Source organism: Mycteria americana, chromosome 6 (assembly GCF_035582795.1).
Source record: "Mycteria americana isolate JAX WOST 10 ecotype Jacksonville Zoo and Gardens chromosome 6, USCA_MyAme_1.0, whole genome shotgun sequence".
Taxonomy (NCBI): domain Eukaryota; kingdom Metazoa; phylum Chordata; class Aves; order Ciconiiformes; family Ciconiidae; genus Mycteria; species Mycteria americana.
The window spans coordinates 53,702,489-53,719,650 of record NC_134370.1 but is presented as its reverse complement, the minus strand read 5'-3'; the positions used below and the strand labels follow the sequence as shown (position 1 = coordinate 53,719,650).

Genomic DNA, 17,162 nt, shown 5'->3' with positions numbered 1-17,162 from the left:
TTTCTTGTTTTTTTCTTTTAAAAGTGGAGGATAATCAGTTGGTAAAAATGTACACACAAAACCAAAGCAATACAAAACCAAAAACAGGCCTGTTGAACACAAGTCTGCAAGTGTCAGGCAGAAGGAAAACACTAGCTTTGTATAACATTTATGCACTAAATAATATTTTCTGCTTCATTTCAGTGATATTTAAATCACAATATAAATTGTATAGCTTTAGACAGTTGTATAGCTTAGACAATTGAGTAACATCAAACACTACCTAAGCCTTGCAACTAAAAAACAGCATATAAAAGTGAAAAGAAAAATCGTGGTAAAAATTCATGTCATAAAAATCTGATTCAAGTGCCCGCAACAGTAACTTTAAAACCATTTATAAGCATAAACGAGTCAGATGAATATGGCCAATTTAAATTCCAACATGCTGTGTTTTAAAATGAAAATTGTCATCTGCACCTTTTCAGTGTTCTCAGTATCCCAAGCAAATACAGCACTAAGTTACACACAGAAACTTTTTTCAAAGGTTTGCCTGTTTTAGAAAAAAGCCAAATCAACAAACACAGGAAAAAATAAAACACTTTCCACACACAGATCTGGTGAGTAATTCAACTTCATTCTTGGCAATCATCTTTACAGCAACCAATTATCACACCAACTCAATCAGTGCCTTGTTTCACTGAGATTTCCAACAAAGACACCAATGTATTTGTAGCCTGTGAACATAAACTCAGAAAGAATCAAGCCATTGCCCCCCTCCCCCCCAATAATTATATAATCTAGAGTTAGGAAAATACTAAACCGAAATGCTCCTGATGCACCTACCAACTGCCAAGCTTTGGATTCCAGGTCACATCAGTTATGCAACTGCTACGTGACTGAGGTAGCTCAGCAATCGCAGCAGCAGCCAGTAAACCTCCCAGCCTCCTGTTCCTTGACTTTGTGCAGCCCCGATTTATTTCCACAGCAAACTCAACATATTTTAGCAGAGGTGTAGGGCTTTTAAAATAAGCATTCTGCAACTTGCGCAGATTGGAATCCCATGGGATTGTCAAAGGAGTTGGCAGTTGCATCTGTCCTCTCATGCTATTCCTGGAGCACCAACATTGCTACATTTGCTTATTTTGTGTATCCATTAACTGAAAATTCTCTCAGATGAGCATTACTGCTGTACAGGAGGAAAGAAACACCATTTGACATGGACAGCTAATAATTGTTTTTCCTAACAGCAACATCAGAATAATTCTTCTGCATTTGGAATATGTGAACTCTTAAATTTCTTGAGTTTCTCAACAGCAGAAGATACTGAAATCTCTCCATGAACTTTGTTGTCTCTCGTTCGCACGTTGACAGCATTATTTGCTTTCTCCTTTTCTCCAACCACTGCAACACATATCACAAACAATGTTAAACTGACTACCTACATTACAAAAAGAGAGTCTAGACAAACTCTATGCCCAACATTAAAACTTAAATGGTATTCAGAAACATAAGATACTGTAATTACCTAAGATAAAGTTATACTGGGCCAGCTGTGCATTTCTGATTTTCTTGTTTAATGTGCAACTTTGATCTAGATCCACATCTGACATCAATCCTGCTTCAAAAAATTTGCTGCAAACCTAAAAAAAAAGAAACCAAAAAACTCTCACTTAATATTACAGTATATATTCTACAACATAAATTTGTACATGCTGTAATCCTTGATCTCTTCCAATAATTAATTCATGTATGTGCATAATTTTGCTCTTTTGAATCGCTGTACAGAAGTCAATGAAGTTATCTGAAGAAACCTGCATGCACACTTAAGGGCTTAGCAGGACTCCAGTTGGAAGACAAAGCAAGGTAACATCCATATCAAATATTTGCTGATCTCCTCAGACAGCTACACTGCTGAATGTCAAAAATGTTTCCTCAGTCTGAGAAAGGAGAAAGAGAAGGAACAAACCCACTTATGCTTGCATTAAAAGGGGAGAGAGATAAAAACAACCATGGTCAAATGTCATGTAGTCAAGAGTAAACATGCTGGGAAATGGAAGAAACCAGCTCTGCCCCTATTTCAAGTAGATAAATCTGTAATGAAGCATTAGGTAGTATGTAAGGTTTGTCATCCAGAATGTTTTTTCCCTTAATAATTACTGAAGTAGGTACAAAATAACAGAACCCAAAACACTTAAAGTTACACATCCCTTTCTCAGGCTTATACAAATTTTAGCCTATGTGAAAAAATTTACCCCTCCCCTCCAAACAGGTCCCCAAAATTATTAAAGCATTCATTCTTCATTCTAGGACAAGTACTTGAGGAGCTATTAAAATTGCTTGCTACTATAAAAAGGAAGGCCCTACTCTCACCTGCTGGGCATACTCTTCAGAAGTAGGTCCCACAGGCACAACCATGACCTGCCGTGGAGACAGCCAGAATGGCCTGGCAAGCAGGACAAGAAAAATATGAAATAAATGGGTATTTTACATTTGCATTCATATCCATAGTCATGTTCCCCAATAATAATTTCTTTACTTTATAAAAATATTTATATTAGCTAAGGATGTTGGATAATATATTATCTTCCTCTTTTCAAGTTCATAGAAAATAGCAAACACTATTTCCAGTAAAATGACATATGCAGAACTTTGATCTTCTGTTCGCTTCCTAGCTGACTTCACAATTGTAAACAGAATTTTATTTTTTCACATAATTTCCACTTTTATGTGTAACTTTATAGTGAAACGTGGACAGTCAGACAGATAGGTGGCTGAAAGCAAGAATTAACTCTTCCTTAATACTTTAAATACATGAATAAACTCTGAAGATACTTCTTCATTAAAGATGAAACAATACATCGTACCAGTTAAAAAACTATTTCACATATTAGGACTAACTCATGTCTGTATAAGTAATTGTTTTACATGTCTAACATCTTCCCAGTACAAAAGCATGATTTTTAAGAAAAAAAGGAACAAGAATAATGCAGCACATATACATTCAATTATAATTCTTATTTCTGCTTTATTGTATAATTTTTCCTGCAATCTCATGAAATTGAATTTCTAATAATGAACTATTAATAAAAGGGTATCATACAAATCAGACCATAAAATTAGACTTTTCTTGTAATCTTACCTACTAATTTTGAGGAAATTCTAGGAATATTATTTCACATTATAATATATGGGACATTAGGGAGGATCTGCATTTCCTACGTTGTTAAACATTTCTTAACAACTGCATTTGTGCCACATACCATTTTCCTCCATAATTTTCTGCTAGAATAGCTATCATTCTCTCCACAGATCCCAAAATAGCTCTGTGAATAATCACTGGCCTTTTCTTATCATCGCCATCCTTACTGAAAAAGAATAAGTAAAGTTGAAAAAAAAAATTCTCTTAGCTCCCACACAGGTAATCCTACTAATATTTTTTATTCTACTTTTTATGGAAAGACAAAATTCAGTTATGTATACTTAGGCAAAATCTACTGGTTTTATTGAAAATGTACTTGAAGTCACCTGGGCTTTTAAAGGAATACTGAATAATCATAGTGACTTAAAATAATCATGCCTGTAGCTAGTGGCATAGGCACAAACTCCTAAGTTTGAAAAGACACGTGACTGACTCAGCTTTATTTCTGTGCATTTTAATATTTTATGTTCTTCCTCGCTCTTTCTTTTCCACTATGTCTTGCTTCTGTTTTGTTGCACAGGATCTTACCTGCCCTTACTGTTCATTTCTTGCCTTAAATTACAATCCTGTGATTAAAAAGAAGCCAGCTGCTGTTCGTAACACCATTATCACCTACCAAAGAGCTATGACATCTACTGTAGAACATGCAGCAGGACCAAAAAGTAACAAAGATTCTTACTCTATCTTCCCCATCAAACTCTTTATAATATGCAAAAACAAACACAGCAAGAAAAACAACCCAGCAAATGTGTGTTCAAGTCAACATGGTACTAAGATTAATTCACTCAGCGGATAAATATCCCTCTTCCTAGCTGGAAGCTGAAGTGAGATTTTCATTAAAAACTGTTCACATTTGGTTTATGTTCAAATTTAACTAACTTTATTTCATAAAAAGAATTAAGTACTCATTACAAACCTACTAGTTCCTTAAGATATGCCTCAATTGGTATACAAGGTCTTCAAAGGAGAAACAGTGACTAGGCTGAAAGGGAAAACTGACTCAACTGAGTTTTCTTTAGCATTATATATGCTCAGTTGTCTTCAGAACTGGCAGACAAGAGAGATCATGCAATTCTCCTGCAATCAGCAGCATTTACAATTAAAGTGAGCTATCATTACATTGACGAAATATTTTCAAGTTCATGACTCAGTCCTCTACTCACCGGGGGCGTTTCCCCTCCTAACCAGGCTACTGATATACAGGCTAGTCATTTGTTAAGTGAGCAACAGAGCATTAATACATCTCAGTTTAATGGGAATTCCAGATAATGAAAGAAACCAATTTTTTAATTATTTCATTTAAAAGAGGAAGATATTTAGCTTAACCACTCACCCAACATAAGTAAGATTAAATCGAATGGGTAGTTGGAAGTCAAGTTGGATAGTAGCACATTGATGGTACCTGCCAATAGCATCTTTGATTTTAATATCAATCTGTGAAGTAAAATAACATGGTTACTAAATATAGTTTGCCTGCATTGTACCTGTATTCTTGTCCATCCCATAGTTGTAATAAAATGCTGATTCACTAACCTTAGGACCATAAAATGCTCCATCTCCTGGATTCAAATTCCATTGCTCTCCAAAGTTATTCAAGCTGTTTTGAAGTTGCTAATCATAAAAATGAGAGAATAATTAAAAAAGGTATAGCAGGGCCTTTCATTACTGTAAGTCAAAGCATTTGCCTTTGAAATACAAAGGGAGTCAACAGGGAGCAGCATAACTCCTATTGTTCAAGCATATAGTCATTTATGATAAATAATCTTGAAATAAGAGTAGTTCCTTGTACAAATGTTGTGATTAATTGGAAAAAAAGATTAATAAAAATCAAATCAGTTCAAGATAAGGGGCTAAGTGAGAATCAGAAAGCTCTCATTTTATACAGAAACTTCAAGGTTAATGTGACATTTTTCAACAAGCATTTCCACTAAGGACAATATTTAGCATCTGATTTAAGCAATTTCACTAATTTCACTATTCAACATGAAAGCGCTTAGCTAAATATCCACCTCTGCGAAAACAACTATTAAGGGTTTTGTTTGTTTGCTTTTAAATGAATTACCTTTTCTGCGTGATCCCAGATCTCTAACTCTCCTAGATAATTTTCTGGTCTTGTAGAAAGATGTAATTGAAAGGTAAAACCAAAGACAGCGTACACTGACTTCAAGAAATCAAGACAGCCCTTAATTTCTTCTTCAATCTTAAATATAAACAAAAGATATTAGTTAAAAATTACTTACATAAAAATGTAATCGGATTTACTGAATTCCTCATAATCAGACTATGAGTCCATTAAATAAATAAATAAATAATTAAAAATCACATGAAAATTACATCCTACAAACCCAAATCTAGGTAATGGGTGAAGAGAGAACAGAGGTGGTGTGGCTTCAAAGCCTGGCAAAAAAAAGTAATGTTCTTGTTAAGCCTGGGCTTCTGGAGCCAAATTGCATGACTCAGACTTGACAAGAGTACATGAATTTATTCACATAGCTCCACTAAAATCTATGGCATTACTGACAAAATAAAGTAGTTATTCAGCATTACTATGGAAAACAAAATGTGGTCAACAGCTTTTTTCTTTGCAGAGGGAGATGGGAGATGCAAAAGATTTTACCTTTTGGGATTTAGTTGCTCAATGTATCTTTCTAAAGGGAAAAATTCTATACAGAATATCTTATTACATAATTCACAATCAGTAACATCCCTCCAATAACACTGTTTTCTTCTTTTGATATAAGCATTTTTTAATTTCGAAGAGAAAAATAAATAACACAAATTATTAACACAAAATATTAACATTATTAACACAAAATAAATAACAAATTTGAGAAACTTGTAACAGAAGCTAAGTTCAACAGGCTACTGACTTAAGCAATATTGCAGAAGGTTAAGAAATAAAGAATATCAGATGACTAAGAAGGAAGCACCTAAACCTATCAAAAAAACCATTAAAAGCAGCATTATGCTACAAAGCAACACAACAGAAGAAGCTAGAGTTTAAATACTTTGGGGATTTTTTTTGTGTTTAGTGTTGGCTTGCACTGGGGAAGGGGTTCTTTTTTTCGATTGACTGGTGGGGGGAGGGTTGTTGGTTTGGGTTTTTTTGGTTTTGGTTTGTTTTTTTTTTACCTGTTCTACTGTGCAAAAGATGTGAGCATCATCTTGTTGGAAGCGCCTTACACGAGTCAAGCCACTTAAAGTCCCAGAGAGTTCATTTCGGTGAAGAACTCCAAAATCTGCAAGTCTAAGAGGCATTTCCCTCCAGGATCGTGGACGATGGGCAAACATCAAGCTGGAAGGAACATGAAAGAACCTTCCTTTTATCCTTCTTATAGAAGATTTAAGACAACACAGAAACTAAAGCAAGGTCAGTAGAGACAGTAATCACATTTTTAAGTATTTATTCATGCAGGTTGCCTGCATCCTAAAAGGCAGGCAAACAGAAAAAGCGCAGCACTTAGAACAAATTGCTAAAGACCACCTAGAAAAAACACTATGACAGTAACAATCTAGACTGGTTGATCTGTACCTTCTTTTGGTAAGCCACATCTGATGCCTATCTCTATCCAACATAATTTGTATTTACTAGTGGTACAGACTGTATTAGCATGCACAAACCTAGCTCACTTAGTGCAGACTTATTGGAAAGATCCTCCTACAAGAATTGTATTTGGTCTGCTTTGGGACATTGTCAGGGGAGCTCTCTGGACGCACTAGTTGCTTAGTAGTCTATTGTAAACATACATGATAACATGTATTAATACTCCATTTATTTCCCCTCAGTCCCACAAAGGATAAATACAGTACAATAAGAAGTTTTTCAGTTGAGAGTACAAACCAGTGTCCTGGACAATTCATTGGTTTAAGGGCAAAAGTTTCCTTCTCAATCTCAAAAGAGAACATATTTTCACTGTAGTGCTGCCAGTGTCCTGAAGCTTCCCAGAGTTTACTGTTGAAGACGTTTGGAGATACAACTTCACTAAAATTACGCCTGTGATATTCCCCCTACAAAACAAATTCAACATTTAAAAGGTGATAGAGCTTTTGACAAGCAAAAGCCTGATTCTTTTTAACTGTGTTCTTACGATTACAATTTACTGGGAGACTAAAGGACTACTGCACATGTAGGTTTTGCACAACTGGAAAAAAGACCTGTCAATGCTTTATTCTGCGCTATTTTCAAAAAGATTAGATCTGTATAATCATAGTGAAAATCTGGTGTATGTTTACATACACAGATGTTTCTCTTTCTGATGGTAGCTCGTGCTATGAATGGCCTATAACTTAAGATCAACAGCTGATATTAAGCTCGTTAGTAATTGCAGTAGTATATACTCACTCGTATGAAATCCACGAGTGTGTTATAAAGAAAGGCACCTCTGGGAAGGAAAAAGCAGCTTCCAGGACTCAAATCATGAAAGAAGAAGAGTTCTTGCTCCTAGGTAAATGAAAAACAGAATGCTGTAACACCACTTCAGATGTAACTGCAGAACTGCAGAAAATGACGACTTCACACATGTTGAGACTCTGTTCACAAAAATGCAATATTACAGCAAGAAGGTAATTTCCAGAAGTCTAAAAGTTCTCAGCAACAGTAGTTAATTTATCTGTAGTTCTTACTCTTAGAAGTTCATAACAACACTGGAATTCCATTTGACTCTGTGACTATGTAAATACACATTTTCTCAAAATCCTGAGGCCTTAACCAATCTTACCTTTAGTAACCAAAGCAAATAAGCATATACCCATCAGATCTGAGGGTTGATGGCTGAAGCCTGGGAGCTGGTCATTCTTTATCAGAATTCTGTCTCAAAAACAGAAGCTCAGCAGTGTGGCTCTGATACATCTTTGGAGAACCTTAGCCTCTTCAGTATCATAGATATTAGATACATAGACGCTAGATAAGTTGTTTGACTGATACTAGATAATTTGTTTTTGAAAAGGCATAGAAATAATCATCAAACAAATACTATACAAATATTCAAGTCTTAATGAGTTAATAGAAATAAGCATGAACACTTCTGTAAAGATAATTTTTCTACTTCTTCCCTTTGTCACCGTTTTCTGTAAATTCCTCAGTGGCTCTTCCTCTTTTGAGTTACCCTCAGCTGTTTACCTTTGCTTATGAAGGCCCTTCACAGTCTCTTCTTTCACATCTGCCAGTAAGTAGCAAGAGGTTCATGCCTGCATCCTCTTGGCCAATGATGCTGACCTTCACTTACACAGGAGTTCTTCAAACAAATGCCTCCCTGCTTTCACCTGTACTGCCCATTATGCCTTTAAACATCCAGAAAGCTACTTCTTGCCTTCTCTCAAATACTCTCCCTGTAACTCCATCTTCTCTACAAAACTATAGCAAAGGTGACAACAATTAGGAGACTGCACACCAACGTGACCGATATTAGGTCACCATCCTCGTCTCTGTCAATCTAATGTCTTCTGACTTATACTTGATAGATTAGATCTGTTCATTTAAATTGTTGTGAATATTGTTCATACGTTCCTCTACAACAGCTGAAGTACTGCACATACATACACTTAATATTACCTTATTTATGCCTATAATAAAGAATGACCAAACCATATTATTTAAACAATTTTCAATAATTTTTCTCTTCTATGAAAAATGTAGTGGTTTAGGTAGGATCTGAAAAGACCCTACATAAAAAGGTTTAAGATATACTTCCCTAAACCGAGGGACTACCCCATTACTTCTTCCCAACATTAGTTTAACATTTGTATGAAAGTGACAAGCTGCATTTGTAGAATTAAAATTTTAAAGTACAACTGACACCAAGGAATTTGAACTGGCTCCCATTCAAACTGTCAAAAAATGGAAGAAAACAACAAAAAAGAATGAATTCTATTACAGAAGCATAAAAGAGAAGTAGACCACAAAATAGCGTACCTTTCCAATTTTCCTATGGTCCCTGTTTCTGGCTTCTTCCTGGAATTTTTCCCATTCCTTCATCATTTTGTTATCAGGAAAGGATATTCCATATATTCTCTGCAGAGTTTCCATGTCAGATTTTCCTTCCCAATACGTAGAGGAATTCTGATGTACAAAACCCATACTTTAAGATAATATATAATCTCAGGGAATGGAGGAATAAACACTTATGCATTCAAATGTTGTTATTTTTTTCCTTAAAACAATTATATGCAGTCATCCAGCATTTGTTTATAATACAAAGACACTTGCACTGCCTTTTAGTCAGCATACTAATACAGAACACGTAAATGAAAGTACTGGTCAAGCCATACTTCTAGTCTACTTAGGTACCTTGTTTTAACTCACATCATGGCATGTTATATTATCCCACGTTGTATCAAGCAGCACTTGTTGACATTCAAAACACAATGCAGTAGGGAAACACGGAAGATAAAATGAAACTAACTCACCCTCACAGTTAAATCCTAGCTGTTTTGACAACATAACACTTAATTCTTGGAACTTAAGAGTTCCATAAACTTCAGTTAGGAAGCCAGCAAAAGCAACTATGATGAATGCTCCAATGAGGTCAGTCTAAAAAGGTTACCAAAATTAGCATCTCCAAGTAACTTAAACTACATCATAACCAGAGATATCTGCAAACACTGTCTCTGGCTTTCCTGTGAGCAATGCGATTTTTAAACAGCAGCACTTGCGGATCTGCCAGTGTCCACTTTACCTCCTGTACCTGAAAGATACCATCTTACAAGGTCAAAATACTATTTTCTGACCCAATGAATATCTTGGATGTTCATTTCCTGCAGAATAGAGTGCATACACACACCACACACAGATGCGACAGCTAGTACAGACTCAAACTAGCACATCTGTACTACAGTGCAATGCTGGTTGGAGATACTAGCACATTACTGCCACATTAGCTTAGGCATCACACTTCTCTGTTGGGCATGATATAATTGGTTCCACAGCTGATCTAGTCACTACTAGCTTATTTTTGCAGTGCTCTTCATTATAGTCTAAGCATGCATGTTACTGCACTAATACTCTGATAAAAAAAAAGCTGCTGTTAACTTTCACTAATGTACTGTATTGTGATGGTCAAGAATCAGCAAACCTTGCAGTTTACAGCAGATGGATGATGGAAGTCTGTAGTTCTACTTGTACGATGGGAGTGGGGAAAAAACATGAAGGACTATTTTCAGAGTAAGCAAAGAAAACAATACAAAGGAACCTAGCATAATCACTTCAGCAGAAATAAATACATAAATAAATCAATTGATCCATAGTTCAGTCAAGTTTTAATGTACAGTTAATTTAAACCTACCTTAAATATTTTAAGGGCCTTAATTTTTCCAGTGTGTCTCACATGTGGACCCCTGCAGAGGTCAATCAGCGGACCACATCTATACACCAAAAGAAAAAAAAGCGTTTATTTCAAAACACTCCATCAGTTTTAAATATGGTCACTAATGGCATACAAGTTAATGCTTAACATGTTCAAACACATTAATAAGTATACGTATGCAACACTCAGCAAATTCAGTGCATCTTAAATGTAATTGTTCTTTCTACCTGAAGCAGAATATTCACTCAGTAAATACTTGATCCAATATAAAGAGCATTGTATCACACTCAGCTATTCATATAGTTCCACATGTAAACTTTGTTAAAGCTGGCCAGGAAATTTCAAACTATGCACATCAAACAGAAAAAAATGTTTTTGCCATTTTCCAACCAACTAGTTTTATCCCCAGCAACTGAATGAGCAGGATCCTCACCCCACACTCAGCTATGAGTTAGCTTTACCCATTATCCAGCAACTCAATGTCATGGGTGGTAACTTATTTTAATCTGTTGATTGAAACCAGACAGAATGAGGGAAAAGTGCATTTGCCATTTGTCCACAGATTGAGACCTAACCTGTCCCAACAGGGAAAGAAAAGGTCTGATTTTACATAAGCAGCAATATTAGTTGCAAACTTAAGTCCCAATCACACAAGTATTCAGAAGTTAGACTAAAAAAAAAAAATTCTTCTCCTCTCAATTTCAATGAAGTATACCTAACCATGGAAATATAATACCTTTTAACTTAATTTTGTTTACCTGTATATTGTGGTAGTTGGTGTGTTCACCTTCTCGTTAAGGATACGACACTTAAACTTGTTATACTGGGTGGGGAAACATGAAAAGGCAGAAACATCAATAAAATGGCTAATAAAATTCTATTTTTAAATTATGTATTAATAATGCAAATGCATCAGTAAAAGACACAAATAAAAAGTCACATGAACACATATATGTATGCAAAAGTTCAACATCCTTTCAGAAGAGTTATAAAACAAGAGAAAGAGACAAAAGTATCTTAATTTCCCTGAGGGTGTGTTAAGCATAGCGATTACCACCTGAACACCTCAAAGCACTTTTGAAAGGCAATTAAAACACAGTACAGTGAGACTAGTAATATTCACTGTATGAAACAGAAAACTAGACGACAAAGTCTTTTTTGATTTGTCTCTGCAAGTGAGCCAGAATGAATGTATGCCTTTTAAGAACTCATTTGTCATCTCATTGAGCTTGAGGTGTTTTTGTGTAATAAGAAATTATTTTTATTATTGCCTGAAAACATCCTGAATGCTTGAGAGGGATATGAAGAGGGGGAAAAGGATGCTATTCTTTTTCTTTGTTTTACTAGACAGGTACTATTCTGATGAGTCAGTCACATGCAGTATTTTATAAAAGTTATATTTTAAAAGATCATTGTACCAGAATCACAGCTACTCCAAAGATTTACCTTAAACATGTCTAACAGGATCTCCTTTTTGACTTCCAGCCTTTCAAAAGACTGCTTCTCTTTTATGATATTTTTACAGCGGTTCTCTAGTAGTGGGAATTCAGTACTAGATACACCTCTAAACAAATAGACACAGGCAGAAGAAATATGAATTAATTATTTTGATATCCCCATTTTTTAAGTGACCACTTTCTAGTGCTATAATTTGAAAAACACAGGACATGTTGTGATTTGTCACAGTATTTTCTTAGTTTCTTACAATCGGCTGTACTTTCAGACACGAAACTCAGAAATGCAAATGGTATCACCCTGAACAAACCCACTGCAATCACTCCTAGAACAGTCTTTGACATGTTTAAATGTCTGGAAGGTCTGTAGCTCAAAGTATGTATGATTTAAGGAAAAAAAAAAAGTCTCAACCCAGCTGCAAGAGCTAGGTTATCAGCTGATGCAGATTCGGTATTCTCCCTGACTACAGAAAGATAAACAAGGAAAAAACAGAATTGTAAAGCTGTGCACAAGGATTAGAAAAGTAGTAAACACCTATACGAGTTACATGCATACGTGCCATTTCTACAAGTGACTATGGCACTTTGAAACCAAACTCCCATGATTCTTCAAAGAAACTGTCTCCTGTACCTCCCAGGAACTTCAGAAAGTTTTACCCAAACACTCTACATTTTTTCACAGAACATTCAACAACTGCAAGTCTTAAGGAGCAGGTGTCTGAACACTGCTCTTGTATTTAAATAAACACACACACTCAATATGTATGTATACACAGGCCTATACTATGAAGACTAACCTGTCAGTTTTAAACCATACTAGATACACGATTTTATTTTTAACATGCAGAAACATGACTGAGCAAAAATATTTCTAGTACTGAGCTTCAATACAGAGTATTAAAGTTCTCAGAAACTGAAATTTTACCTATCTTCAATGTACATGTCATAATAAAATCCATTCTCAATTGGTGGTCCATAGCATAAGCAGCCCCCAAAATAACCTTCCATGGCCTCTCCAAGAATATGAGCACTTGAATGCCAATAAACCTGCAAATAAAGTCAGGTGAGCAATTCATGGGGTCATTGGCATTGTGTAACTAAAAAGAAAAAACAAAACAGAGGTATATCTGCAGATGAGAAATACACTGGGATCAATGTTGTTTAAATTCTGAGAGAAGTACAACAATTTTCTGTTCTCATTTTGAAGTACACTAAATGATTAATATAATGGCAGATGCAGCAATAAATTCCCATCTTATTTCAGTCTGAAAGATGATTATACCTCTGCACAATTCTGTCACCTTAGTACTTATTGTATACCTTGTTCATATACCTTGTTCATTTGTAAGTTAGTTTCTGGTCAGTTAAAAGTCTATGCAATACTAACCGCATCTAAAGCAACGTAGCCAATTAAGTTACCATTGTTCACATACAATGCATTTGTTAATAGGACTGTAAACCACATTACCCGAAACGTCAGAAGAGGGGAGTCAACGACCCAGGAGATCAATACCGGTCTTCTGTTCTAAGTCCCTATTAATTCAGACCACTTTATAGCCACTGCTACAAGATAAGGCTTTTACAGGCTCCTGAAATGCCTCAAACAAGGTTTATCACATGAATAATTCTTTGACAAAATGAAGTCTAATTCTAGTGCATCAAGATAAAACATATGCGTAAGACTGAATCCCGTGAAAAAAAAATCCTGGGTGTGCCGCAAAGTATATTCATAGCTTAACTGACCAAGATATGCCTACTTAAGTTTCTAATAAACAGTGCCAGTACAAGGAGGTGTAGATTTTATTTATGACTCAAATCTGATATTGGATGATTTTTAGAAAACTGTAAGACAGCCTCACTGTTGCTTTCAGTGCCTGATCTTCAAATGCACTGAGTCAAACCATATAACACGTCTTATAAAACAAACTATTTCAAGTTAGCATACAAATCAAGACATTCTATACAATTTCATTTGAGAAATAACCTGTTTACGTAAAAGAGAAGGGAAGAAAAGAACGCCAAGATTTTTTTCACCTACAGATTACAGATATTTAGTATCTAATCTTCTTTGTCGAATCATGACAAATACATTACTTGAACAGTTTTGGGGATTTTTTTTTTTTAATTCAAGATTTTGAAAGCATAATGCTGCAATCAATTTCATGTCATTAGTTCCTTTAATCAAGCAGAAACCACTCACAGCTTTTGCTTCTTCGTTATCAAACATAAGCAGCTCCAGAGTACAATCTCCCTCCAGTGGACGATCCAAGTCCCACAATTCCCCATTCACTTTGGCTATGACTGCATTTGAAGCCAACACTTGACTAAAAAACACAAATGATGGCAACAGACCAAAACATTTAGGTTCAGATTTGTTAAAGTGCATAGGTTTCTAAACCCCATGAGACCCCACCCACATCTCATAGCACCTACAGACCTTTAATTTTTGTTTCTGTGGTCTTCGTAAACACTTTTCTACTTTTAAGGTATACAACCTTAAGGTCTTAAAAGTTTCATTCAACAGTTTTCAGTGCTGGGGATCTGGAGGAAAGATTGCTTCTAACAACAGTTTCTACTGTTATCTGGTAGCTCACAAAACTTCAGATGTCTCTATTAATTCCTAGCAGTCTCACTAATTGTTATATTTTTTAATTGGAAGCAAGCATTATGATCCCATTACAGAACCTCAAGCATCACTCAGAACTGTAACTTCACCCAGCTATTTCTTCTGCATTAAGCTGAAGTTTCAATGCTTTCCAAATAAACCAACTTAAGAGAGTCACCATCCACTGAGCGTGACATATATTTTATGCAACAAGTTAAGAGACAAACGATAGTAACAGATTTATTACTCCAAAAGTACAACTCTTCAATCTGCAGGTTACCTAATTCCTACAGCTAATTGATATGGCGTGGTTTTCCAAGATTCCCCTTCAGCCATTTTTCCATCTGTCAGAGTAATTTTGATAGGTTTGCTCTGGTTGGCTGCTCTGTAAGCTAGCAAAGCATCATGTTCTTTTTTCAGTGCTTCATAAAGCTTCAGTCTGTCTTCTATGAAGCTTGGCTCACACTGTAGCTGTAACAAATAAATTAAATCATACATATACATATTTGTGAGAGAAATAGAATAAAAGGATTTACAGCGTTCATGCATCCCTAGGGGTTACAACCGAGACCAGATTTCACTGTACTACAATTTTTACTAATATGCAGTAAAGCATTTGTAAATAATCATACACAGGACAGTCCCACGCAACTTGCTGACTGTTTTATAGTGGCTTTCCAATGCACCTTCATCAATCTGGGCCTAAATGGCTTTGTGAGTTTAACCTCAGAAAGCAGCCTATGTTCCTGCCCCGGAATTCATATTTGGCTGACATCCTAGTTTGGATGTCACTCCAACGAGCTCTCACTTCTGACATACCATTCAAAGCATCAGATTCAAATAAGATAGTTGATGGGAAGTTTCCTTTAGTTCAGCATAAGGTGAATTATTAATATATATATTGAAATACAGCTAGTGCTGCCAACATTCTCTTTCAGTCATCATGCACGCTGTTTAACTATTCATGAACCATCACTCTCTTTAGGAACATCCTGACCCTTATTTCCCAATAGCCCAAATTCTTCTGGTACATAAAAAGTACAGATCTAAGACTGTGTAAGTAACCTTACTAATTACATGCAATATGAAGCTCTTAGATAATGATTTTTTCTACATGCATGCTATAGCAAGCCTTCTTCCCAAAACCTGGGATTTCAAAATACAGCAGATGCAGATTTCAGCACCTTTTCTGAACCTAGCCAAACAATATTCCTTCTTCTATTATTATGTGGTATAAAATAACCACTTACATCATTCCGATGTCGGTTCACAGCTTCATTTTCTTTTTTCTTTTCCTCCTTATTTTGAGTCACCACAACAGTTGGACTTGCACTGGAGACTTTCTAAAAACAGTGATAATATGAAGTATACCCCTATGCTTTTAAGACTTTTCCCAGCAATCACTGAAACAAAACAAACCAAATCAGCGCAATATTGGGCTAAAAAGGCCATTACAATCAAGTAAGATATGTCCTTAGTACAGAGGAAAGACCTCATGACACATCTAAACTGAGTCCTTTTGATGTTCAGCAGACACAGCAAAACTGCTCACCAAGCAAAATCTGCTCGACACAACCTCCCCAATTTTACTACTGCAACCATCACCAGCAAAATCTCCCTAGCGAGACCCTGGGAGACCGAAACGGCCTAGTGAGCAACAAAACCAGCTTTCGGTGGCCTGATAAACTTGTTCCACCTTTGCGAAAAGGCAGGAACTATCAGGAGAAGCACTGCTCAGTGCTCCGGGCACATGAGGAGTGCGGACAGAGACCGAGACAGTCCTCCATCCCCGGGGCCACTGCCCACCCCCGCTGGCCGGGCCAGGCGTTTCGCCCTCGTGAGTCCCTCCCGTCCCGTCCCTTCCCTTCCCTTCCCTTCCCTTCCCTTCCCTCCCCTCCCCGCAGAGGCCTGGCCCACCCCACAGCGATGCGGGCGCTCGCTCCCGCCAGGCCCGGCGCGGCCCGCCGCCCTCCCCCACCCGCACCGAGGAGGGCGCCGGGGATGTCCCGGCCCCGGGCGCTACCTCGCCGCCGACTGGGGGCTCCGCCAGCGCGGGGCCCGGCGGCCGCTGCTGCGCCGGCGCCGCCCTGCCCAGCTCGGCCGCCAGGCTGCGGCGCAGGTGCAGGAGGCGGTAGCGCAGCTTCTCGTTCTCGGCCCTCAGCCGCTGCAGCTCGGCGCTGCAGCTCCCAGCGCAGCACGGCGCCTCCTGCTCCTTCAGTCGGCCGACCTCCGCCGTCAGCCAGCGCAGCTCCTGCTCCTGCCGCGACAAGCGCAGCGCCGCCTCCTCGGCGGCCGCGGCCGCCATCTTCCGCCGGCGGTAGCGGGCTGCCTCCGCCCTCCTGCGGCGGGACGCTCCGCCTCCCCGGTCGCTCCCCGGCCCGCCTCGGACGCGCCGAGTCCGGTGCTGCCCCCTCCGGCGGAGGCGCTCAGGCCGGTCGCTGCAGCGGTGACCCCGCCCAGGCGCCGGGGGACTTCAGGGGCCTTGCAGGGGAGTTCCTGTTGTCATTATTCGTTCTTCTAACTGGGTGAATACCTATTTGTAGCCCTCACTGCTGTGGTGTTAATATACATAAATATAAACAAATAAACATACCCGCCCATCTTGCTCTGAGGCCGATGAGCAA

At 37.7% G+C, this 17,162-nt stretch overlaps 1 protein-coding gene across 2 annotated transcripts; it reads right to left on the bottom strand.

Moving 5' to 3' along the window:
• Window positions 1-592: 592 nt before the first annotated feature.
• On the bottom strand, window positions 593-16,898 carry LOC142411640 (threonine--tRNA ligase 1, cytoplasmic-like). 2 transcript variants are annotated; one of them, XM_075505845.1, is made up of 19 exons: window positions 16,562-16,898; window positions 15,789-15,881; window positions 14,819-15,009; window positions 14,134-14,257; window positions 12,859-12,980; window positions 11,926-12,043; window positions 11,238-11,302; window positions 10,459-10,537; window positions 9,090-9,236; window positions 7,521-7,619; window positions 7,020-7,186; window positions 6,311-6,473; window positions 5,241-5,378; window positions 4,712-4,789; window positions 4,512-4,612; window positions 3,240-3,344; window positions 2,350-2,422; window positions 1,505-1,619; window positions 593-1,380 (listed from the first exon to the last, which is right to left on the bottom strand). In XM_075505845.1, the coding sequence occupies exons 1-19, from the start codon at window positions 16,841-16,843 to the stop codon at window positions 1,232-1,234; spliced, it is 2,409 nt and encodes an 802-aa protein (XP_075361960.1). In that variant the 5' UTR covers window positions 16,844-16,898; the 3' UTR covers window positions 593-1,231. The 2 variants fall into 2 exon arrangements, with proteins under 2 accessions (XP_075361960.1, XP_075361961.1); XM_075505846.1 differs by lacking the exon at window positions 15,789-15,881.
• Window positions 16,899-17,162: the final 264 nt, after the last annotated feature.